This window comes from Phasianus colchicus, chromosome 1, assembly GCF_987193195.1.
Source record: "Phasianus colchicus chromosome 1, bPhaCol1.hap1.1, whole genome shotgun sequence".
Classification (NCBI taxonomy): Eukaryota; Metazoa; Chordata; class Aves; order Galliformes; family Phasianidae; genus Phasianus; species Phasianus colchicus.
This window is the reverse complement of record NC_143436.1, coordinates 109,824,506-109,851,692: the sequence shown is the minus strand read 5'-3', so window position 1 is coordinate 109,851,692 and position 27,187 is coordinate 109,824,506. Positions and strand designations below refer to the sequence as shown.

The 27,187-nt window shown below is 40.8% G+C and overlaps 1 protein-coding gene across 1 annotated transcript in view; it reads right to left on the bottom strand.

Moving 5' to 3' along the window:
* Positions 1-26,749, bottom strand: part of IGSF5 (immunoglobulin superfamily member 5) — a 34,166-nt gene extending 7,417 nt beyond the window's left edge. The window contains exons 1-8 of the mRNA XM_090146250.1: positions 26,597-26,749; positions 23,842-24,043; positions 15,764-16,084; positions 14,425-14,733; positions 9,700-9,828; positions 8,653-8,677; positions 6,330-6,442; positions 3,708-3,784 (exon numbers count right to left, since the gene is read on the bottom strand). Coding sequence (XP_090002376.1) covers positions 3,708-3,784; positions 6,330-6,442; positions 8,653-8,677; positions 9,700-9,828; positions 14,425-14,733; positions 15,764-16,084; positions 23,842-23,899 — 1,032 coding nt within the window. The 5' untranslated portion in view covers positions 23,900-24,043; positions 26,597-26,749. The remainder of the gene's footprint in view (positions 1-3,707; positions 3,785-6,329; positions 6,443-8,652; positions 8,678-9,699; positions 9,829-14,424; positions 14,734-15,763; positions 16,085-23,841; positions 24,044-26,596) is intronic.
* Positions 26,750-27,187: the final 438 nt, after the last annotated feature.

Below are 27,187 nucleotides of genomic sequence, written 5' to 3'. Positions count from 1 at the left end.
GGGAGCAAAGACTGCTCTCCTGCCATGCTGACGGTAACAAAATGCACAATTAAAGAGAAGCCTGTAACTCTGCTCTCCATCTGACCTTTTCCTGGCTAATGTAATCAGAGTGGAGACCTTCCAGCACCTCTTGACTTATACTCCTGGCCTCCTCTTCCAGTAGCTGGTAATTTTTTCTTCAGCTCAATAATTTAGTTCAATATTCATCATTTTTTAAATGTCTTGCACATCTTTTTTGCCTTCCCTTCTTCTTTGCTATTATTTTTCCGTAGGATGACTTGCCAGAACTTTTGTTCATGTTGCGAATTTATCAGTGCAATTACTGGACAACATTTATCTTCCATGAACATTTTGCTTTAATTTCTGATTCAGTGAGTTTGAACAGAGAATAGCTGATCTAAGTGAATTTTTGTTGTCACCTTTTACTGTGACACCCAGCATATTTCAGGCTTTGTACCAGGTTGGGTCAATGGGCAAGGACTTCTGAGGAATCTCTGATAGAAATGCTCCCTTAATTTCTCAATCATTTAAAATAGTACCTTTTTACATATGGAATAGAAGGTACCAGATTTGAAGCTGATGCCCTCAGAGACTCAGGAAGACTTCCTAATACCTCCAGCTCATCCAGGTGAAGCTTATACAATCAAAGTTTCTACCTTGTTTTCTCCTGGCAGCGAGGGAAGCGTGCCATGCAGGTATGTTTACCTTTGCCCATTCAAAATACTAGGTTGAATAACCTTCATTCACTGTGATTGTTCTGCTTTCCATTTTGTCCCCACATCCACGAGCTTCTTTCTAATTTTAAAACTCTCCATTCATAATTTTCCCATTCGGTCCTATTTTCTGACCTTATTACTGGGGTTAATCTTGATCACATAAGGTGTCAAGGAAGACAGCCACAGAAATCTTAATTTTTTTTTTATCTCAGGGAGAGATGAGGCCTTAGGTTCTCAGTCTCCATGACTCCTTCCATCAATAGCTGGTTCCTGTGTTCCCTCCCCACCTTGCTCTGGAAGGAGAACCTGGTTTCTTTACCACCACATAGATGTTTGCTCCTTTTTCCTAATTACCTAGAGAGTGAGGCAACTTGCAGAGTCCATCCCTTCATGACCTCCTTGACTGTGGAAAAAATTGTCTGGATAACTACTTTTCCTTCTGTTGCTCCCTGGCTCTATTTCTTATTTAAAAATATAGAAAAACACACAAAGATGAAAAGAAAAGAAACCTTTGGGAATGTTTCCAGCATTCATGTAGGGAACTGAGAAACACAGCTAAATCAGCAGACAGTTAAATGGCTTGCTATCTGGTTTCTTCCACTTGACAAGGATTGCATTATAAGGAAAGAGCACTACAGCATTTATTATGCAATGTATTGGCTACAGTGGTCATTGAACTTTGTTAATGCATCCAGTAACTCAACTCTGTCAGAAAATCTCTATTTTGCAGTTAACAGGGAAGGTTATGTATGTAAAAGAAGAAAAAAAGAAAACTTTACTTTGTCTAGGAAATGTTTCACTATGTTTGTATATAGTCACATAAACTTAAATCATGGACTGCAAATCCACAATTTTAGGTAAACTTTCATCAAGCAATATTTGCTTTATCAACTCCTGTATACACAAGATGGTGCCACCACTACGTACTGAGAAGCTCTGTTCAAGCTGAGAAGCAATTTGTCTTCACAGGCCATTTTTAGACTGCTAAACATTCCTCCAACATATTAAAAAATATATTTTCATAATATATTTTTCATCTATACATTCTCTCTTGATATTTTTCAAAGTATGCATGCAATTCCTGATGCAAGTAGAAGCCACTTTAGCAGGCTTATACCATGTACTGTCCAGGTACAAGTGGTTAAACAGAAACTGTATGCTAAGTCCTTCTGATGGATTTTGAAGTTTCCCTAGCCACTGAGCTGCAAAGGACCTCCTAGACTATCTAATCTAGCATCTGACATGGAGGCCTGTACCTATATTTGTCTTTCAGTTTTGTGTTTCAATTCTCAGCTGTTTTGTGTGTGCTTTTCAGCTTTGCATTAATAATATTTTGTTTAACAAGTAATTAATGTCAAACATGATAGCTACCAGCCATAGACACATCATTATCATTCCTATTTTTACCATTATTGTTTTGATCATTGTTTTAATCATGGCTTGAGTACTTCCTAAATTTCATTGTGTGTTGCAAGAACTAAACACATTCTGCTATGATTTATATACAGTGTCATCTCAAGACAGATTTCTGCATTGCACATGTTGAAACATATCTTCAAAAATAAATGAGTTATCACTGTGTTGAATCGTGAACTTGGTATCACATCACTGCTACATTCACAAGAGAACACTGGCAAAAAAATATCACGAAGATGTAAAATCTTTTACAAATCTAGAGCATAAATTGTGATTCGTGTTGCTGAGAGCCTGACACTATCCTTCACAATAGTGGTATCTGAAAACTGAAGTGAAGGAAACACTAAACTCTCTTTTATTTATGCTTTTAGCAGTGTGGAAAGGGGAACTACACATGAAAGTGGAACGGATGTTAGCTCTTTGCTTCCCCTTCCAGCATTTACTGCTGAGATATCAAAGGTATCTAAAATGGTTGCAGAGCTCTTGACTGAAGAAACTTTTGCAGTATGGAAGTGCAATTGGAAAATCAATCATGGAGTTATCTAGAGAAAAAGCACCAGTGTTATCACAGAATTGTTTGGGTTGGAAGGGACCTCAAAGATCATCTAGTTCCAACATCTCTGCCACAGGCAGGATTGCCAGCCACTAAATGAGGCTGCTCAGGGCCCATCTGTAAGGAATCGGCATCCACAACTTCTCTGGGCAGTCAGTTTCATTGCCTCACCACTCTCTCAGTGAAAAATCTGCACTGGATTTTGTTTACAAAGGAACATCAAGCCTCACATTCATCTGTATCTCCATCTCATATCCACACTTCCTCAGGTCTGGCAACTGGGAAAAAAAAAAATTGCAGGCATCTACTTTTGTAACAGCACATGTCTAACAACTGTGCAGCATCATTATACATCCAGAAACAGAAAACACCCTTGCATTATAATGGGTTAATGTAAATGTAGAGGTTAATTCTGAAGAGCTGAGCCAGAGCTTTTCTGCCTGGCACATCTGAAAGATTTAATTAGTGGTATAAATGGGCTGTTGAGAGAGGAAGTGACTTTTTGATCTTGGGAATGATGAGAAGACAATTATCTTTTCCTGTGGCAAGTTCACCCTACTCAGGGTTACCCACTGTGCTGGGAAAAAGGCCTTGCTGGTATTGGGAGGAAGAGAAATATGAGAAACAATGCAAAGCAAAAAGCAGACATCTGAGGAGGAGCAGACTGCAACTCTGTAACTATAGCATGGAAGGTGGGAAGAAAAACATGGCAGGGATCTCAAGTGAAAAGATGGCAACTAAAGTTTTATTAGAAATTTCTTCCAAATATCAGGGGTGTCTGTTTCTTTCCTCCCACTCCCCAATAAATTTATCTAAACTCAAGACTAACACCAGAGGCATTTATGGTTATAAACAAAAGAGTCATGAATGTTTAAGGGATCATTCTACTTATCTAATTAAAATTTTAATTGACTTTTAAATATCTACCTCCACCCAAAATCTATGTTTGAGTACAGTAGAATACCCACCATGTGAAAAAAATAAAATAAAATAAAAAATCAAGATACCAGCATAACAATTACCTTTGGTGCAGAACTGGTATGTAAATCTGGATGAGGGACAGTGAACTTTGTAGACATTGGAGGAAGAGAAACAACTGCTGTAATAAAAATATACAGAATTACAGTTATCAGCATCCATCATGGTACAAACCACAAACAACAGAATCAGTTTGACTAGTTTTGATTTAATTTTCCTTCTATTTATTTATTTATTTTGTAACTTCTACATTTAACAATACCACATACTCTTGAAATCTTTCCACTGTATTAATTTCTTCACAACGTATTTGTTAGAGAGACAAGGGTGTATGCCTGAGTTATAGACTCTACACGATAATTTTGTCATTAAATGCCTGATTAAATGTTTTGATAATTATGTGGTTCTAAATGCAAATGCTTAGTAAAGATTTGGTGGAGATTTACTTTTGATTTTGAAGAGACTTGGTGCTTAAGGACTAGAATTTATAATGCCTTAGTCATCTACCTGTAGAATCATAATTCACTAGCATATTTTTACTAATGAGGTCAGCAATGTGGGGAAAAGGACTGTAAAGGATGGTTGCTCAACTGTGCTTTCTTGTGGAAAACACAGACTGTTTAAAAACTGGACTTTTTCCAACCTCTGTTCTTCTAGCTGTTGTTGTTCTACCCTGTCACTGCTCTGCAATCACTGCACAGTAACCATTTTATAGAGGCCACACATGAATAAAATTTGTAAGAGCCATCACTGTGAAATGTAACTCTGCTTTCTTAGGGACATGAATAAGATGTGTTTATGTTCATGGTGACTGTGCATCTCCACCCATTTCAGTAACTCAGTAGCATTTCAACTTATTGGATGGTCTCAAGATGTTTGTCATATTCAAAGGCTTTCATGTCAACAGGTGAGACTGGGAGTCAGGCTTTGTTGCCTCTCTTTTTCATGGAATTACTTGGGATGAAGACTCCTTAGGAAAAGACTGGGAGGAAAGATGAATGTAAAGACCTCCATCCTCTATTACATGGAAAACCTTCAGAGACAGCCTGTAATACTCAGAAAAACTAACGGATACATTTTCTCTCATCCATGGCTGTATAATCCCCCAAAACTATGTCAACACTGAGAGCATATTGAGGATATTGGTATGCTATCCTGAAATACCATTACCAGAGTGAATATTTTTAACTACAAAGTTACATAAATTGGTATTGCAGTAATTTATCGAATGAATAAAAATATGGCCATTGTTCAGCTACATAGATAACAAAAAAGCTATTAACAAAAAATCTTAAAAAACAAAACACAAAAAACCCAAACCTATAGATGAATGAGCATTAAAACCTTCAAAGGATCAGCTTTACTCAGAAATGCAGCATAAGTCCTAGAAGTAACTGAAGAAGAAGAACATCAAAACTATGTTATGTCTGCTGTATTCCCTGTGATTTTTTTTATTTCTCTCTTCTTTATTTTGTTTTTATTCTGTTTTGTTTTTCTTTCAAATGTGCAAAATATTGCTTACATTGATTATTACATAATCACAGAATCACAGAGGTTAGAAGGGACCTCTAGAGATCATCTAGTCCAACCCCGCTGCTAAAGTAGGTTCCCTAGGTTAGTGTCCTCACAGGTACAGGATATCTCCAGAGCAGAAGACTCCACAGCCTTTCTGGGCAGCCTTTCCCTGTGCTCTGTCACTCTCAAAGTAAACAAATTTTTCCTCATGTTCGTGTGGAACTTTCTATGTTCCAATTTGTGCCTGTTGCCCCTTGTTCTGTGGTTGGATGCCACTGAAAAGTGTCTGCCCCCATCGACTCGACTCCTGCACTTCAGATGTTTATAAGCAATGATAAGATCCTCTCTCAGCCTTCTCTTCTCCAAACTGAACAGCCCAGCATCTCCTCATACAGGAGACACTCCAGGTCTCTCATCATCTTTGTCCCTCTTCGCTAGACTCTCTCTAGGAAATCTCTCTCTTTCTTGAACTGTGGAACCCAGAACTAGAAACAATATTCCTGATGTGGCCACACCAGGACAGAGTAGAGGAGGAGGACCACCACCCTCAATCTGCTGGCCATGCTCTTTTTCATGCACCCCAGAATTCAATTGTCTTTCTTAGCCATTGCACACTGCTGGCTCATGGCCAACCTGTTACCCACTAGGACACTCAGGTTCTTCTCCTCATAGCTCATTTCCCCTAATCTGTTATTGATGCATGTGGTGTACGACTTCCCAGGTGCAGGCCCCTATACTTTCTCATGTTAAAGTTCATCAGGTTCCTCTCTGTCCAACTCTCCAGTCTGTCCTGGTCTTGCTGAATGGCAGTACAGCCTTCCAGCATGCCAACCACTCCTTCCTGCTTTGTATCATCAGCAAACTTGCTAAGGGTGAACTCAATCCCTTTGTCCATGTCACTGATGATGATGTTGAACAAGACTAGACTTAGTACCAACCCCGGGGAAACCTGCTAGTTACAGGCCTCTATTAGACCCTGTGCCTCTAATCACAACACTCTGAGCTCTGCCACTCAGCTAGTTCTCAGTCCACCTCGATGTCCACTCATTTGTCTCACAAATCCTTAACAAGGTGCTGCGAAATCTTATAATTTAATTGCATGACTTGTTGCCCAAAATGCCTTTGTTGAGAGGTGTAAGCAATTTACTCACTTGGTATTTGTCCTGTGTAATGTAGTTCCTCTGGAACGTATCCCTGATTTTCGCTACCACCCCTTTGTCTGTTTCCCAAATGGTCATCTGTTTTCTTCTTAATTGAAATTTTTCTAGGGAAAAAAACAAACAAACAAAAACATCAATGGAACTTCATTATAAGAACTCTTGGGTAGAAGGCAGAGAAAATATTTTATGCTCTACTACTGAAAACTATAGCTGCAAAATATAGCTGGGGCTTCCAGTTATTCAACTATTGCAAATCTCGTCCTATGTAAATATTGCCTGTGAAGTTCTGTTTAAAGCAAGAACAAAAATAAAGCGAGTGATCTTCTAACAGTGAAGACTCTTTTGCACCACAGGAAATTAATTTTGATCTCTAATCTTGAATTACAGAGTAGTCAGTGGCACGATAAGGGAATACCAGCTGGGTCACCTATAGCAACTGATCATTTTTTGATTGAACTATTGCAAAAAGAAAGCATGTTAGTTCACATCAATGCAGTTAGTTCCCAAGTGATTCATCTCTACACTACAAAGCTAATTTACTGTGCACATGTACACAGCCACAGCAAAGCTGATAGAACTTCCTTTGTTAAAGTTACACATCTGTGAACTTCCAGAATGATGATCTGCATGGCAATGTGGTGAGGTAGAAGAGAATTTCTACTCAAAATTTACACTAGAAGTTACACATTCATTTGTTCCAACCATAGGTTCCTCTCTGGGATAGTCCCAGGTCTATCTTTGTTTTTAGCATGACAGGGATAAATTGGTAGTGGAACTATAATAATCCAGGGATTTGTATAGAAAAGGGGAAATACTCTCAACAGTATTTGTGGAAACTGCTCCATCTAGTTTTTTACATTCAATTAGGATAAATAACTTCACGGATCCATAGAGCTTCAGATGAATGTTATTGAGGTATACCTGATGAGCCAGCTATGACTACATGGCTTTTTCATGGGATAAACCTGTTAAGTGCCTCTAAGAAGCTTGCAATGGTGGCTAGGGAATTGTTTAGTAATACCACCTTCACATGTTACATGATAGTCTTCAGTGTACTTTATCTGATATCTCTGTCTCAACAGATTGTGCTGTAGCCAAGTGAAAAGAATTACAAATGTGTGGGAGATACCGAAAGGTAAACAGCCAAGTTAAAAATAAACACTGGGGGAAGTAAAACAGCACATCTGCGCTCTGACTCCTTCTTTGTTGGTACCCCAACACAGCTTCCAACATCTGGACAACTGTCATTCTTTTTCCTGCATGTAGGCGCCCCTCTAAGGAAAAAAAAAAAAAAAAATCTGAAAGAGATTCTGAGAGGTTTGTATGAATTCAGTGGCACTGCTTGCACGTACCAAAATTTTACAGAACTGTCAGCACTGACTTTTCCTAACTAAGCTGTTGAGCCTGGACTCACCTCAGTGCTTAAGCATTTAACTAAGCTTTTTTTCAGACTTTAAGCAACTTTTAGGGAGCTGGGATGACAACCCATGCTTAAAGTTAATTGCAAAACTGGAGTTCTACTGTACTAAGATTATTTCATGAAGATGTAGCCACATTTGCACCAGATCAGATGCAAAGAAATAGGGAGAACTGAACATTAAATTTCATTCTGGATCTGCTGCAGCATGCAGACCCTCTGAGGGCAGTGCCAGCAAGGTGGGCTTCTGGGAAGGACATTCATATGGCTGTACCATCCCCACACTGGGCAGATACCTCTCTGAATGTGTAATCAATTTTGTTGCAGCAGTGCTGATCTCTGCACACGGCTTTTGGCAGAATCAAGTCAGAATCCAAGCAAAAATGTTTTCTAGTGTTTTATTCATATCAGAACTGTTATGCAGGTTGTGCTTCCTTTAGACCTCCTGTTCCCTTACTGATGTAGTCCTGCACTATTTATGTAGATACACAGATACAATTTCTTCATTTCATCATCAAAAAAAAAAAAAAAAGGTACTGCATAAATGGCACTTTGCCAAGAGACCTTCACAACAGATCAAGTGTTGATACTCAGATTTTTTTTTTTTTTTTTTTTTTTTTTTAGTTTTTTTAGTTTTTTCTTTATTTTATTTTATAATTTGGCACTAAGGAACCTCGACAGAGCTGTGATTCGCTCCCCGCAGAGCCACGGGCTCGCAGTGACCTCCTGTGGAAGCGCTTGCAAACACCCAGCACCCGGAGGTTTGTGTGTGAGCGTTTGATTTGCCCCAAACCTGCAGTGGGGCATGGAAACCAGCACAAATCTTTGACCACCCTGCAGCGGCCTGAAGGAGCTCGGTTAAAAGGAAAAAAAATTATCCCGACGTGTTCATCTTACCTCACTTCATTTTCATACGTGGATCCTGAGGGGGAAAAAAAAAAAAAAAGAGTGTTTAAAATGCTGGGAAATAAAGTATGACCTGTAGAGAGCTGCCTTTAGTGCATGCTCTGTGTTCCAGCTAGGAGCATCTCCCCTCCTTATGTGCAGAACTGCAATATCCCTGCAGAGTGGCTCGCACCGTGGGGAACTAGGAACTGCAGATGTGCTTCAGCAAATAACCTCATTGTAGAAACTACACATCACTGAAAGTTAATATACTCCTGAAATGCCCTTCTAGTTAATGTGAAGGTTAATGTGTGTCACTGATGACATAGGTCACTCCAAAAGTAACGCCTCCTAGGTGTTTCCATGGAAACTACAACAGATACAAAGAGTGTCAAGAGCATGCAAACACTGTTGGATAGAGCAAATTCTCAGCTACAAAACACTATTTGTCAACATAGCCACCACCATTAGCTCTGCTTTTGCCAGCAATGAACAAAAGTCTGCATGCCATGCTTGTAAACATCTGCATCAGCAGAGGGGATGCACAGCCACTGAAATGCATCACCCACTGCCTCACTGTGCTCACAGCCACTGTTTGGTCTCCATTAACGTTCAGCAAGCACTGATGAATGTCAATAGGTGTCATTTTTTCCACACAGATAAATTCAGTGACGCATCTTTGCTTCAGACACACTTCTGTGTCAGATGCCATTGTGTCAGACTGCCCCTCTGCTGCTGTCTGTCACCAGCAACAAAATTGAATGGAATTCTGATAGGAACACTCAACCACTACTGCCATCGCACCAGCATCAACCTCTGATGTCGTGGGCCAACATAATAAAACAGGAGGCATTGTTTTTGGAGCAGCCCTCAGAGTTTGGAACCAAGTTATAGGAGAAACAAGGGGAAGGTAAGGATCATCTTAACCAGGTCATGGTTAAGAGCGTGATCACTCTGCTCACCCATCTGCTTACACAACTCTGCACTCCATAAGTAGTTTATATCTAGTTATTTTTATTTTTTTTTTAACATACAGGTCAATTATGAAGTTCCACTTACCTTTCTTTAGGCAGCAGCAGCGCACGACAACCCAAATAAGAATTATCAGAAGAATAAAACCAACAATTGAAAACACAACTGCGAGTACAATAACCCACGTGCTTGTGCTGTCTTCACTGTAACTGCTGTCTGTTAAATTAAATGGATAAATATTGTATTATCAGAGATTCAAAACATTGTTTTCATAATATTGACTTTTTCTGTGAGAAGCTATTAACTGTTTGTTGATTAGAATCATAAGCTCATAGAATCATTAAGGTTGGAAAGACCTCTAAGATCACCCAGTCCAACCATCAGCCCACCCCCATCACGCCCATTGCCCATGTCTCTCAGTGCCACATCCACATGGCTCTTGAACACCTCCAGGGATGGTGACTGCACCACCTCCCTGGGCAGCCTGTGCCTCACCAAGGTACTATTTAGCAAGCAAGCTGTGTTATCCAAGCCATGATCTCTATATTTATGGGTTGTGTTCAAGAATTTAGAATGTTTCCAAAAGAAAATTCTTTATCACGTGTAACTTTTCCAACAGCTATTCCTCTTTCTGAAATATACACAGCTGTAATATTCCAAACAAAACTTTATTTTGTAGATATGTTGAGTCCCCCATCATCCTTTGGAGATATTTGGGGTTAGAAGAAGGTATAAACATTCAATTTTGACAGGCATTAAACACCTTACCTAGCTGCACTTGTCAATGTAGAGAAACGAGCTATTTTAGGCTACAGCACATCTGACCAAATATGTATGTACCCCTCTGGATAAAATGATCTGTTCTGAAGAAGCTTCTATTTCTCACCACTGATCACGGTGACAGTTTTAGGTTTCTAGTACGGATGGAGACCTCCGGCCTGTAGATCAGATTTTACAATAAATCCCATTTTAGGATTTCTCCCACTAGTTTCAGCAGGTGTTTGAATTTTCGACATACTTTGTAGCTTATCAGTTAACCACTTAAAGAGCACTGAACACCAAAAAAGGTAAGGAGAAGCACAATTCAGAAGACTGAACCTACCAAGCCATCTTTACTACTAGCATTTTCATAACAATAAATTAGTCCTTTTTTTTTTTTCCATTTTTTTCTTTCCTTTTTCTCTCTCTTTTTTTTACTGTAATGCACAGCAATAAATGAGGTGATATCAGGATAATTCAGTGTCTTAGGAAATGCATTCATAGCAACCAGTTCCACCAACAAAAAACTCCTACATCACAGAATGTTAAGAATACCTCACATTCCTCACACAGCTGGATGCACAAGGAAGGTGTCAGGTCTGACTGTCACATCATCGTACCATTTGGTTTTGACCAAACATGCTAGAAGCACCCCTAATTTGTCTACCCTTTGAAAAGCAGCCACCAAATTGCTTTGACAGTTGTTTAGAAACAAGCTTTTGATCCAAATGATACATGTGAAACATATCCAAACTTGACAGTGCCCCAACACATGGGGTTTACGATTGTCACATCCTCATTAGAAGTCCCAGTTAATAATCACATGGCCGTATGTAACTGATGACATCTGGGAAAGATACCACAGCAATGCAGACTGCAGGCAGCCATACAGTATAACAGAGATTTTCCAGATGTGTGACCCAGAGTACGTGCTGCTTTACTTACTTGGCAAGAATAAAGAAGTAAATGCATTCCATCTACAAATTTGCCTGGAGCACTTGGGTTTTTTTGGCTTCAGACTGCAGAGACACAGGACCAGAGCCTCCTACAAAGCTTGGGTCTTTGTTAGTCTGAGTTCTCTAAATTTGGGGTCATTTTTGATTAGGACTGTAGAAGTCTGGAACAAATTGCTTAATGCACAATCAGCATGTTTTGAAATTCATCTGACAAATAGAGAAAACAAGCACTCAGCAACCTGCAGATTAGTTGTTAAATCGGCAGGCTGTAATCAATTGTGATTACAATTGGTGAGGAACTTGTTCACAATATTTCTGTCCAGAAGTACTGCAACAAATATATGTACTGTGCTCTGTTTTGTTTCATAAAGCAAGCCACAGGGATTTCAACATGACTAAAATATGAAAGACATAACTACTTAGCTATAGAGGCAAGAAACTGGAACTGAGACCAGCAGATATGAACATAAGGGCTGCCAGTTCAGTATGAAAGTAGGAGCAAATCCACATCAAATTACATTAGGCCTACAGTGTGAAGAAAGCCACTTCCTCATTCCATAGGGCCCCATCCAACCTGGCCTTGAGCATCTCCAGGGATCAGACACCACAGCTTCTTTGGGCAGCTGTGCCAGCACCTCACCACCCTCTGAGGAAAGAATTTCTTCCTAACATCTAAATCTCCCCTCTTTTCATTTAAAGCCATTCCACCTTGTCCTATCACTGTTAGTCAGTCCCCCTTTTACTTATAAGCTCCCTTCAAGTACTATAAGTTTATTCGTGTAAAGTACTTTAAGAAAAGGAATTTTCTCTGACACATGCTGATGCCAAAGGAGAAATTAAGACTGAACAAAGCTGGACATCACTTCTTGAACACTTTGGAATTTTCTGGCTAAGAAAAAACAAAGGAAGATCAGGCACCTGGCATATCCCCACTCTCCATTTCTGCAGTCCAAAGACCACATGGAGTCAACACATGCCACAAAGAACTTGGGAACAGCTAAGGGACTTTGCCAAGAGCTTCATTTTTAATACAGCTTTGTGAATACATCTATTGCAATAGCTTCATAGAAATTCCCAAATCTGGAACTCAGCCAAATTTTGCTGAGAGTGAGCTGCCTATGAGGATGAATAACTGATGGTGTCACTTTGTTAGCCATATGAAGAGTTTTGAGATTAGGAGTGATCTAGACATGTAGGAAGTACACTGGTGAGATAATGACTGGCTGAAGGGGCTCAGAGGGCTTTGGATTGCAGTTTTCATGAATAAACAAGTACTGCTCATCAAGAACTTGGAGGAATTAGATTCTTCAAGCTTTTAAGTGAAGGCTGAATTGTATAATACAACAGCTTCAAACACCTTAAGTCTTCTTATTCCTGACAATATCTAGCCAAGGTTGAGTCTGTTCATGAAAAACCAAACAAGGTTTGGAATTTCATGTGTGATGTACATTGCATATCTTCCTCTGTCATAAATGTCAGGTCTATTTCGTTCTAATAATCTGAAGACTTCATATGTTCAAATGCTTACAGATGTTGAGTGTCTGATGCTGCAAAATAATTTTTCCAAAGAGCAATGAAAGATGGCCCTATACAATCTCTAATTATACACTAATTGTGCTTCATGACATCTGTTTTTCTCCTCTTCTGATTTACAGTGAGTAGCTATGGAAACTGAGGGTGTATACTTCAGTACTTCACAAACAAGTAGGCAAAGGAATTTATTTATTTCCTCAGGGTAGTTCTATTTTGCTTAGTCATTAGGAGCAATCTGACTACAAAATAATCACATTAATAATGGTGAAATGAACTTTTTCAACTGCATTACAGAGCAAATACTTCTGAAAAGATTTGCTAATAATGATTCATACATTAAAGGCAAAATTACTCAATCTCTTCAGTTGTTTATATGTAAAAACTTCTATATTATACCTTTCATCAAAACTCTATGAGAATGTTTTGGATGTGGCATATTCACCTAGAATAATCAGTTCATCAAGAGAAGCTGTCAGCGTGATCATAGAAGTTCACAGTGCTCACCACATCATGAAGAGAAACACAGATTTGAGGCCCTACTCTATACACAGAAGGCAGACGGGGCTCCATAGACTCACTGTGAAGAAGAAAATACTCCATATAACCCATGCATTTCCCATGGACTAAGACTAATAAAAGAGATGTCACTGTATGGTGGACTGTGTCACCATCTCAGCACTGTAGCTATATCCAGTAACCCTAGCTACCTGCCATACTATTAGCTCCTCAGATTCAGCTTGTCTTGAGAGTCCTCTGCTTTATAGTTGATCTGCTTGCCCAGTCCCTATACAGAAATGCTCCCAAGGATGATCTGGGATTGTCTCCCCACCTGCATTAAACCATTGCTAAATTGTAAAGGGATGCTGCATCTTAGTTGTTCTTGCTGTGTTACGGAAAAGCATTTTACATAGGATTCAGCTAGATCATGAAGTTAGATCTTCAATGAGAATTTAACACTTTGTTCCACATTGTCAGGGCAAATCAGATAAACCTTTTCTTTATGAACGTCCTAATATTATGAACATGTAAAATTCTGGAATACACTTTCAAAGATCATCTGTGAGATCAAAGATGAGCAGCATTACAAAAAAAATGCTGACAACATTAGCAATAATATTTAGGGTTATCAAATGTTTTGCTAGAAGTTCTTGAAAGATTTGCTCAACACTCATGCTTAGTTTAATATGCAACCTTGAATTTCCCTAAATAAAAGTCAATTAAAAGCAACTGATGCACTGTTCCAAGAGTTTTACACACGTTGCTGTAGTAGAATTTTCACATTCCTCTACAATGTGAAAGAGACCATAACAGGAGGAGGGTTACAGGCCCAATGGCTCTTTGATCTAAGTGGACTTTGTGGTTCATTAGACTTGTACCAGTTCTTTCACAAAAGTGAAGTTTCCTGTACCTACATATCAGGTATAACTATCAAGTCCTAATTCTATCACCTTTGCATATCTAACAGTATTTTAGTTACAAATGAAAGCCTTTTCATAGCAATACAAAATGTAAAGCACAGTTCTGAGAAAATAGAGTAGACGAAGTACAAAAAGCATTCACTTACCTAGAGTAGAGTTGCCAACAATAACAGCTATGGTTGCATTCTGAGGGTTAGGGAGTGCTTCTATATCAGCTAAACATGTCAATATCTCAGTATTCATTGGAGTCAAAGTCAAGACGCTCAGGGCATTGTGGAGGCTGTTAGATCCTTGACTTTGCTGGGTAACATACCTCGACTTATCAATGAGAGAGTCATTTGTCATCCAGGTAATTTCTGGAGCTGGAGCCCATCCTAAGGCTTCACAAACAACTTCAACTGTTGTGTTCTCTTTAACTATTAAAGTGCTGTTTTTCATGAGTAAAGATCCATTAACTGTAGGAGGGAAAAGAGATTTTGTTCTTTCACAATATTTATCCACATTGCCTTCCGCCCAATAGTTTTAAATCTTACCTTGCCAATCCAAATTAGCTATATATCGAGACGTGAATTTTAAAACACTTATTAACACTGACATAAGATATTCATGATATAAAGAAGCAGATGTTGCATCTAAATTGGCATTTTGTTTAGTATGCTTAAAGCACTACTTTTAGCTTTCAGTATCTTCTCATTACAAAGCAGGAAATTACACTTTTTAGGCATTATTTTCTAGTTGAAGAACAACACAATGAGATAATAGTGTTTCTCCATAATCTTTAAGTATGGCTTTGGAAACCTTACCAAGAAATGTTTACAGACAGGCGAGATATTCCCATCACATAAAGCAACTCTGAGATGGACAGTGTCTGATCATTAGATACTACTTTTTTTGGCTGCACTCTGTAACTACTGATGCTTTGAAGAGAACAAAATGTCTCATACTGAGGGACTTGATAATGCAGGAGCATTTTTGTTCTTTGGAAACGGTAGTTTGTGACAGCCATCACATTAAGAGCATCACCTTATGTCTCAAAGACTTTACTTCTGCGCATCATTAAATCAAACTCAAAAAGTGGGCTACAAATTTATTCCTAAATCAGACAGCAGGAGGGAGATCTGTCCTAAAGAAAGCAGAAGGCCCAGGTACAAAGACGGAGAGGAGCGAAGGTGATCCATAATGTTTTTAGGCAAAAGATTCATTTTGACTGACTGCCAGTGGGCTTAATACAGGCTTCCGGCACTTTAATGTAGTCCAGTGAAGAATAAGAGATATAACAGGGAAAAACAAGGGCAGTTCAAGCCTTTTTAATGGCACTTTGTGACTGAAACCTGCTTTGACTAAAATTAACACAAGGTCCTCTGTGGAGACAAATGATAGTAAATGAGAGCATGTACTCCTTCACAGTGTAATTTGCACAATTAATCAGAGGATTTCTTTAAAAGTGAGATAATAAAATCGCTTTCTACCGGTGGCTATACACACCTTGCACAGAAAGAAAGGCAAAGCTGCTACCATCAAGCCTCTGGATGCTGCACTCAATTCTTCCAGAGTCATTTAGCTGAGTGTTGTGGATGATCAGCTCTGAGGTGAAACTTTGACTGCTGTTATAGCTATGAGAGGTGAAGCGATCCGAGGTTTCAATAGGTCCGTGAGAATTAGTGACAGTGAGGACAGGATTTGTATTCAACAACCAAATGAGAATTGTCCATCCATTCGCCACTGTGCAATTAAACCGGGCTTCTGAACCAGCAAGGACTGTAGCATTAGTAGGGCCATCCAGAATAGAATAACAAAAGCCAAGACCTGGAAGGAAAAAGAAAACAACCTGTAAATACGAAAGTATTTCATAGTGAGAGTGGTGAGGCACTGGAACAGGTTGCCCAGAGTTGTGGTAGAAGCCTCATTCCTGGAAATATTCAAGATCAGGCTAGTCTATGCTCTGAGCAACCTGATCTAGCTATGGATATCCCTGTTCATTACAGGGGAGTTGGACTAGATGGCCCTTAAAGGCCCCTTCCAACTCTAAGGATTCTATGATTTTATAATTATCACCAACAAAAACATCTGACTTAATTTTTACTGCCAGCAGTTGAAGGCCAAAAAACAACGGTCCTGACTTACAAGGAGCACTAGGGTATTAAGCATTTTTTGGAAAAGCTGGTGAAAATTCTGAGCTGGCATTTTCCTCCTCTCTGAGGGCCAGTAGTACCTGATTTCAGAAGTATTCTTACCTCATTTTCTAGAGTGTCTAGCAGTACTAGATAACTTTTCCTTTGCAGAAGGAAAAGTTCCACTTTTAAATAGGAAAATACATAAGATATCTAGATTTTAAATGAATAAAGGAGTGTGTATCTAGTTTTCTTTCCACAATTGAGATTGCCACTGATTTTATGCATCTTTCCATATACTTTCCCCTATTCACCTACCTCTACCCTTATTTCTCTTGCAAGCACCCCATACATTATCCACCATTTCAGGTCTTCTGCTAACCAGAGTGCTTGAGTTTTTCTCCTTAAAAGTACCATGAAGCTTAGCTACTATTCTGCAGAACCAAAAGCTCACTTCTAATTGTGGCATTTTGTTTTCTTCTTGTCTCAGGACCTCATATTGCCCTCAAAGGAATCTGCCTGCAGCTGTAGATCTCCTGTGCATGAGAAGGCAGAAGCATTTGCTTCTCCTAAGCAGAAAGTGAAGGACAAAGAGAGCCTCTTTTCAATGCAGCAGCTGTGACTTTCATCCCAGAAATATTCAGTGGAAATGGGCAAATCTTAATATATTGATCAGGGGACACTGTATTCCCTGAGGGACAAATCTTCAAATATTAAGATACCCAGAAAATAATCTGGGTTATTCTTAAGGAATAGGACTCAATAGAATACTTCTGTGTCAAACTGGGAACCCGCTTCTCTGGGTCTTTGTTCTTTGTGAATCCCTATGGGTTTTAGCTAGGTTCTATTGTGATAGGTGGACAGTTGGATTGGATGATCTGTAGGTTTTTTCCAACCTTGATGACTCTATGATTCTCCAGAACATGCTATGTCCATGTGCAGTAGAAAAAAGGCAGAGCTACTACCAATGGCTTTCAAGGAGATGATAAAATAGTCATCAAGTAATTCAGGTTGGAAGGGACCTCTGACAGTTCTCAGTCCAACCTCCTTCTTAAAGCAGGGTCATCTCCAAGGTTAGAACATGTTGCTCACAACTTTATCCAGTCAGGTCAGGAAAAAAACTTCTAAAGATGACAGAGACCACACAGTTTTTCCAAGCAAACTGCTCCACTGCATGCAGGCTGCTCTAAGGTCCGCCACAGCTCTCTCTTCCCTAAGCTAAACAGGCCTTGCTCTGTCAGCTGCTCCTCACAGGGCAAGTGCTCCAGCCCATGACCACATCAATGGCCTCCTACTGAACTCACTCAGGTTTAATTAATGTCCTTCTTGTAGAGTGGAACCCAAAATGTATACTGTCATTAGTTTTACTAAGGCACTGTCACTGCTTCAATAAGTTACTGACACCCACAGCCGTGCTGTTTGCAGGTAAAGTGAAGTGGGGAAGGAAGACTCGCATTGCAGGCTCTACTATCACTAGCCATCACTTTTAAGGATTGAGATTCTACAAGCTCTCTGCAGTCCAGCCAGTGAGACATTCCTCAGTGCCAAGTTTTATCACTTTCTGCCAAACATTCATCCTGAGAAAGCAGCAGTATCGCCAGTGTTATCCGAATGATTCAAGCTGTAGCTCTGCATAATTACAGCAATTAAATGCTATGGTCCATAGCGGTGTAATTAAAACTCCATGTCTGCAAATTCAGCCTGAGTATAAGTGTACTTTTTCCAGGAGACAGAAAATATGAAATGACTGTTACTCCAGTGCTAATTGTATTCAGGACAATGATGTAATTTTTACAGGTTTTGTTCAACTCAGGTTTGGTTCATTTTACATAGTTTAATTATTAATGGATTCATTTACAAATTACTGAAAAATTCATTTTTCATTTGGTCATTAGCTGGCATGAGAAGGGAAGTATATGCTGTATTGTTTCACATGAAAGGGAGGTTTAATACTTTCATAAACCTTGCAGGAATCCTATCTCAGTTCCAACTTCACAAGCAGAACCTCTGTGCAGACTCTATTGGCATATGGCCTGTAATCCCATTGTTCCTTCATCAACACCATTTTCTAATTCCCAGCTCCCACTTAATCCCAGGTAGTTTACATCAACGCAGTTTTGTGCCAAGAATTGTTCCTTAATATAAATAGCTCCTCTCTTTCTTCAAACACACACAGCGGGTGGACAGAGTACTTTCAGCCTTTGTTTTGCAGGTTTTTAAAAACCTAGCTGGATCTTTGTGTGCTTGACACTGAGTTCTTTCATGTTTATAAAAAAACTTTACAGATATTTTCCACCTTCCTTATGTTACCTCTACCATTTTTCAGAGCATATCTGTGTATGAGCAATAAAACATTAAATAAAAAGCGTCACTTCTACTGATAGCCAATAAAGCCAGATAAGATATGATAAAGCATATTTTTGTTCAACTTAGTTGAACAATTTTTCCAGTAACATTTCCTCAAAGTTTCAGTCTTGTGAAGGTGAACTGAAATGCTTTAAAACAAGAAACACCTTGAAGACCAACTCAGCAATCCAATCTAAAGGCATACCATAATACATTGCTTTATAAATCATAGACTGGCGTGGCTTGAAAAAGACCTCAAAGATCATCCAGTTTCAACCCCCCCCTGCTATGTGCAGGGTCGCCAACCACCAGACCAGGCTGCCCAGAGCCACATCCAACCTGGCCTTGAATGCCTCCAGGAATGGGGCATCCACAGCCTCCTTGGGCAAACAGTTTCAGTGTGTCACCACTCTCTGAGTGAAAAACTTCCTCCTAATATCTAACCTAAACCTCCCCTGTCTCAGTTTAAAACCATTCTCCCTTGTCCTATTACTATCCACCCACATAACATTTAACACAATGAAGTGACTAAAAGCTCTCTTGTCTCTCCTCTCTTTGTCACTTTCTGAATGTTAGAGATTGCCCATGTGTCTGTGGATGGTATTATTTACAGAGCTACAAGTTTTGTAATGAACATGTACTGATGAAGTGCATTCCAGTGAGACCATTTGCCATATAATATAGTCCTTTTCCTGGTATTCAACATCCAAGTGCCGTGGTTCCTGTTCAAACAGATATTGCTGGCCTGGAGACACTGTCCTGAGCCCAAACATATCTTTGAATTATTTTTTTCCCCTCATATTGTAACCAGCCTTGACAATACTACTCCTTTTACAGCTATAGTGTCTATAACACATGGATGTGTTGAAATTTCGGATTTTCACATTTTGTGTGCATTTCTTCTAGTTGGCTTAGGCAGACAAAAACTGCTACCATGATTATGTACTCAGCTGTCTGCAAACTTCCTCAGAATTAACACTAAAATGCATTTAGTTGCTCATGAAGGAGTGCAGTACTTATTCATACTGTTCCTCTTAATATTAACTCTCATCTGTGCATCTGTGTTCTATTTCTTAGCCTGTGCAAACACTTTTCTCTCTTAAGGAGCATAGTGGTTTGCCACAGCTCTGAATAAATGATGTGACTTCCAGTACATCGATATGAGATCATGTCTGTGAGTTCCACTACAGGCTTGAAATCTATTGCTAAACATGAATAATTGGTGATCATTTGCTCTAACAGTACATGGCTAATATTGCTTTCATCTCACCAGGAGAATATAGTAGGTGTATATGGTAGGTATGTGTTACCCTTTGATTTATCTAACATAATCATGTTTTATTTGTCCACAGGTATGGTGGAATCTACATCATCTTCCACCAGTCAGATCTGCTGGTAATAGATGCTCTTTCACTGACTTCCGAGATCTAGAAAACAGGCCCAGAAGACTTGGATGCGGATATTATGGTTGGCAGGAGGATCACGGAATGGGAAATTGCTCAACCTTGCCTCCATTTGGACCTAAGGAGTTTTATGAGCCTTCTTTACGAGTTGCCAAAATATTTTTGGTGATTATAAACTCACCTCTTTATCTTTTTGCCTATTTCTTTTTTAATCTTGCAGTAGCACACAGGGTCCCAAATCAACATGTTGAGTTATCCCTTGTTGGTTCTATTGTTCAACCCATATACAAACACTGATAAAGTCACTTCTGTAAGGTCAAAGAGGACGTTCACAACAGAAGTGGGAACAAAACTGAATTACCAGTGCTTTAAGCTGGTGTCCTTCGTTCTTTTATTGGGCTTTGTTTCTTACACTAGTAAAGAAAAAACAACTACTGGTTTCATTTACATAACGCTTAAAAAAATAACTTGCAGATGGTTGCTTCCAGCCAAATTAAAGCTTCAGACTGGACTGCCATCACACTTTACAGGAATTATGTGTTCAGTGCTTAACAGCTGGTTTAACTTCTGCTTCCCCACATACAACCAGTAAGAAATCCCACACAGACAAACGGCCTCACCGATGACTTCCCTCACCGAGGGAAGTTTCAGTCTGTTTTCATGATGCTGCATTACCACTTGAACTTTGAAGAGCAGAGCTGAGACACCTCCTCTGGGTCACATCATTATATGTTTATAAAGAAGTCACCAATGGTGAAAGTCTCCTTTATAGGATAACTGTTCATAGTATTTCAGTTGCTCTGTCCTTCTCGACACAAATACACATCAACACCCTTAGGAACTCCTTATTCCCTCCCCTGTCACATAGTTTCACTGTCACATCACCATGGGTTTTGAAGACACAGAATTGCCTCTTCAGTTCTCAGGGCCATAGCTGACACCTGCTCTAAGGGAACTTCATTTTTCCAAGGAACCACCTTTGCTTTTGTCCCCGGTATTTTTCCTTTCCCATCTCAAGTAACTCTATAGAATTGCTTCGTCATTCTGAAGGTTTCAGCAGCATTTCAGGGCATTAAGACATGGTTACCTTTCTTCTTTCCCTCCCCTCCTCTGCTGACTTGCTCCTTCCTCCTTGTGTTAAGTGATCTATTTAGATGCAGCACAGCTAAGGACAGGATGGATTAATCCTTTTGCCTTTTTAACTCTTTTTTTCCCCCCCAACAACACTGTGATATTTCAAAAATATTCTCCTCCTCAGTGCTGTTACCAAGCTCCCAAAACTCTATATTTTATCCTTCAGTTTTTGTGCCATCTGTGTCCTTTCCTGCTTTCCTATTTATTTTTTCTACTTTTTTCCTTCCAGTTTGTTTAAAATTCCTTTTTCTTTCCTTCTTTAGTCCCATGCTCATTGCACCTTGTTTTCTGCCTCCCTTAACTCACAGCTTTGCCCAGCTCTGCAATAAATGGTTTTGGATTTAGTGAGATTTTTCTTCAGAGCATCTCAACTTTATTTCACAAATCAGCAGCCCTGAGTCTGAGCTTTTTGAAAATCAAATTAAGTTAGAACTTGTCAAACCCTGCAGAGAAGGACAAGCTTATTTTCTGATTTAATAATACTCTAAAATGCTTATATATGACATTTCAGTCAAGCAACACCAGTCTACCGGTACTCAGTGACATTCTTCCCACCTACACAAAGTCCTGCACATCCCCCAGTTGCATCTTCTCATCTTTTGTCTGACGCTATTTGAAAGAGGCCTATTACAACTTCTTCTATCCCTGCTGCTGGACCTCTCCTCCTCCAGTACTGTGGCATGAGGGTTCCCAGACTGGGAGCACCTCAGCAGCACCTGCAACACACTGGCAGCAAGCTGGGATCCCGCACTATGTCAGCCCTGAGGTGCTATTGCTGCCAAAAGGTGCACGGTGCCCACTCAGGACAATACTCAAACTGCCATGCAGCTGTCTTAGCAGCCCACGTGCAGTGACATCTCTTCCAAGAATAGCACTTTTTTCTCTCCCCAGTACACTTTTTCTGCCCACTGTGGGCTGTGTCCCCTTGGCTGCATCACACAGTGAGAAATGCCTGCTGCCCCAACACAGCTTGAAGCTGGGGCAGTAAAACATATCGCAATTGAGCTTGATTAAAAGCATCAGTGAAATAAATGTCCACAAAAACTCACAAAACTCCTGTTCTGGATGTGTGTGAAGACAATGCAAGAAAGAAAACAAGTAAAATTGAGGCCTCCTTACTATAACAACTCAGTGTCTCAAAATATGAGACTTGAGGACTGCCTGAACCAACAATTGCACATGCACCTGTATTATGTCTGCATATAGCTTTTTTTCCAGTCTATTTATGATTTGGTATCCCCCACATGTAGTGATCATGAGTTTTACTATTTGATGACATCCTGTCAAGAAAAGCACACACTTTGGTTTGATTTACATCCACTTTCTGATAAAACTAGTGGCCACAAGTAAAACTTAGTAAAACTCTAAATAGCCATTCCACTCTTCACCAGCAGATAAGTATTTTAAAATATCTTTACTATTTTTTTTTTCCTACAGGCAGAAAAAAAATGCCAAAATCATCTTCTCATTCCTCATAACACCTCTGCCACAATTAATAACTCAGACATAGTTTGTTCTCTTCGAAATGGAAGGAACAACTCAACATTCAGTATTTGAGACATAAGCCTTCTGTGGATTTATGTAATGCCATCACATTTCCCCAGTTGAAGACACTAAGTGCTGAAATTCCCTCTCTTTCTCAGCAACTTATTCTCTTCCCGAAGATATCTACTCTTCATCTTCATTTAAATGATGCTTAGCGCTGAATATTTTCTGCTTTTTATTACTGATTCACTTGGCATCGCGACATTTTCTGGCAAACCTTCATAGTCTCTTCTTGCCTTTGGCTGTCCTAAGTAATTCCGCACCACCTGCACAGTCTGCCACCTGACAGCTCACACTGCTCTTCATGAGTTGTTTAGCAGTTTGTTGAATACCACATATCCCTGTATAACTCTACTGGGAACACCACTCTGCCCGATAAACTCACTGTATTTTGCTGTATTGCGTTTTCTTTTATTAGTTATTAAGCCAATATACCTTCCCTCTCATCCCACTGCAGATCATCCTTTCAGAGCCTCTTAGAACCACAACTAAATGACAATAAACAAATCAGCACCATCTCTGATACCCGACTAGTCACCTCATCGTCATTTTCATTAAGGTTCTGCCTTCTATCTGTATTCACTTTGAGACTCGGGCATGCAAAATGTAAATTGGAGGCAAACTAAAAAAGTGATAATTTATACATATTTCTGGAAGCAAAATAAGCTGTTATTGAGCTCTTTGTGGCTATACCTTCAAGAGCACACCTGAATAGACAGGGTGGTAAGGATGAGGGTAAGGAGTAGGTGCAATGAAATGGGGAAATCTCTGCTCAGAGGCAGTGAGAGGGCAGCCCCCTCCCCACCCCTCAACTGCTCATCCTGCATATTGAAGACCACTCTAAGCCATTAGGTCATACAGATTTGAAATGAAAACTTATCCATTTTAAACACTTTCAATAATTCCCTTGTGGGATTTACTCTTCAGGCTGATATTGCTGGTAACTGCCATTTACATAGCTTTAAAATTAGCTCACACATTTTGTCCACAGTGGCTCATCACCTAGTTTATGAACGTGTCCTACCTGTGAGTGAGGCAGCTAAGATGAAAGGAAGTAAAATGAACTTCTGGAACCTCTCCATTGGAGCATTCTCTCCTGGTCCCTAAGGCAGGAAGCCACAGCAGCCACTGAATGCTTGAGAAGAAGCTGAAGGACAGAACTTACGGAGAAACTTGGTAACAAGTTGTTGCTCTGCGTCTTGTGATTAAGCGTAACCTTATGTAACCTGTAACGCAAACAAAGAGTGATGATTAAATAAGGCAAGGATTGAAGGAAAAGCAGTACCTTCTCTTAGAACAACTGTCTGAAGAGAAATAACTGAGCTTTCAGCACACATAATTTTCTTCACCAGAGAAAACTTCCCCTCCAGACCTTGCATCCCTCAGTCCATCTTGTCTATCGTAACACTACTGCTTCAGGATCAATTGTGTTGGGGGAGCCCTGTCTGCACATTAAAGTTAATTATGAGCAGCTGGAAAAAATAATTATTTTAGCTGCCCGTAATCACATGCATGTGGAGGGTGCCCTGCCTGTGCCACCGGCAGTGTCCTGGCCAAGTAATGAGCTCTGTGCTCTATCACTTGCTTGTCAGACAGAGCCTCACATGGGACCTAGCTGGTCTTTGGGGTTGCAGAGGAGCTGACTTGTATGTCAGGAACTGTTTTCCTCCAAGAAACAGGACAGCCTTCAGGAGGGAAAATGGGAACATGTCCCAGTGCATTGTTACATCCCCAAAAATGTTTCATTGCTTTTCCATGTATGTTAGCCCCAAATTAGGATTCCTATTCATAAATTCACAGGTGCAGCCTAGCACCAGCATCACCACTGCAATCCTGCTCACCCCTAGCCACCTCACCCAGAGCCAGCCCAGGGAAATACCAAACCTCTTCCCAGGTACCAGCTGAGCACTATTTCTCTAAATCTGAGAGATTATCTTATGCTCCAAAATAAATCATAGGATCACAGAATTATTAAGGTTGGAAAAGACATCTGAGATGACCCAGTCCAACCACCAGCCCATCTTCACCATGCCCACTGTCCACGTCCTCAGTGCCACATCCACATGACTCTTGAACAGCTCCAGGGACAGTGACTGCACCACCTCCCTGGGCAGCCTGTGCCACTGCCTCAGCGCTCTTGCTGAGAAGAAATTTTTCTAAATATCCTAGCCTCTCCTTTAAGGTGGTTGTAGAGAGTGATGGGGTTTTCCCTGAGCCTCCTCTTCTCCAGACTAAACAATCACATTCCCATCAGCAACCTTGCCTGCAGCAGGGCGTTGGAACTTGATGATCTTTGAGGTCTCTTCCAACCCCAGCCATTCTATGATTGCTCTCTTCCCTCTCAAAACACATGGGAGGATGTTTGACTGCACTTCTTGGTTTACAAACTTCTCATCTGGGAAATTTGAGTTTTCCTTCATGAGAGGGATGCAGCCCAGAGGCTGTGGTCTTGTGGCGAGCACTTCTTTCTTGTCAGGAAAGTATTTTTGGTTTCAGAAGTGTTCTTTGTGGCCATGCATAAATATTAGTATCATCATACAAATACCCTGAGTTTCCTTTGAGAAGTGTACTTTTTAACCACCCTCTTGCTTAAACCAAAACTGTACCAAGGGCCAAACCTCAGGAGTCTTGGCCCAGCTGTCTTGCTAGACTCAAGCAAGCATCTGATTTCACCATTCTACAACCCTGCCTTAATTTTCAGCAGTACTTTTGTAAAAGCAAACATGGAAGGACAGCAAGAGGAGATCAGCAGCAGCACTTGGAACAGGGAGAATTCTCACAGGAGGTGCTGGCATGCTGCCATGGGCTCCACATCACCAACAAAACCCTTGTTGTTCTCTAGCCAGGTGTGCTTGATTGTGGTGCCAAGCTATTATCCTGCAGCTCCACTCACCAATCAGTGCTTTGAACAGGAGGGATCTTGTCGAGCTGAGCGCAGCAACTGTGATGTGATCAGCTGGCAGTCTGCTCTGCTTTTCCCCATTTTGCAAGCTTTCAATTTGCTTGATAAACTTAGAAGGGCAGCCCTGTCAATTAATCAACATTTTAAGCTGAGTCTGTGTGATGATTTCTCCATCTGTGTGTTGGGAGGGGGGTAGTTTGCAGGTTGATTTGGGCATGCCTGAGGTAGTCTGAAAGATTTGTGTTTCCTTGGCTACGTGCTCACTCGAAGGCTCGTGCAGGTAGCTGAGGGGAGGGCTGAAGAGCCGTCTCCCTTCCCTCTCTGCTTTAGCCTGTAGCACACACGTACACGCCTGGTAGCTGTCAGCATTAGCTTTATATGTGGCCTTAACTGAAACTCTCTGAATGTAGCACCAGGAAGCAAACACAGACGTCAGTAACGTGTCCTTTTCCAGGAAGTTAACATCCCAGGAGGGATCTGCCGGTACAGAGAGCACCCCAGAACCCAGCACGTCCCTAAAGCAGGCAGACACGGTTGTAATGTCACTTGTAAACAAACAGTTGGCATTGCTGGCTGTGTGGGGCAGCTGCAGGCTCTGCTCCCAGCCCCTGCTCTTGACCCTAGTCCAATTCTGTCTGCACCCACACCTGATGAAGAGGACAATATCACCCTAAATGCACGACAGCCAACCGCCTCCCAGCTGAAGCAGGAGCCAAGGAGAGGAAGAAACACAGGGAGCTGTGTTTCCCCCAGCGCTCCCTCTGCCAGGCAACGCAGCTCTGCAGGATAGCAAGGATCGCTTCCCCTGGGTGCCTAAATGCGTTTTTCCACCCACTCTCTGTCACACACAAGCAGCACTCCGTTGGTGAGCCCTCACCTTCTCTCCCGGAAGAAGCCTTCCCCAGGCCCAACCGCTGCCTCTCCCTGCTCCGTGCCGTGGGGTGAGCGCCCTTGTGATCCTGTGATTGCGTGGCTGGGCTTTGGTGAGACATTGTCCCCACGGTAGATAAGGTGAGGGCTGCGTCTTCCCTCATGCCCGCCCCGATATGCATATTGTGGTGTTAATATTTAACCAGTCCTGCAGGAGGAAACACGTAATGCTGATGACGGGCGGGTGGCAGCGAGTTACGTGCTGTCCTGACCTGAAAAGCTGGATTGGCAACGACACCTGATGTCCCAGCAGAGGGCTGCTGCTGTGCCGTCTGTACAGGTCGTAATAACATTTATTTATCAGATTCTGTAGCCACGAGATGGTGTGTTGGTGTCGGAGCACAACCCTCTGTCGCAGTACTGCAGCCAACACGGTCAGGAGCAGAAGCACCCAACAGGACACCCATGGGCCTGGGAGACCTGAGTGACCCCACACCAGCTGTGCTCTTGTTGATGTTTCCCAGAGCCAGGGGCAGAAAGGCCATCACCGCTCCTGAAGAGCCAGTGCGAATCCAGGGGTTCTGGTCTGGGAGATGGG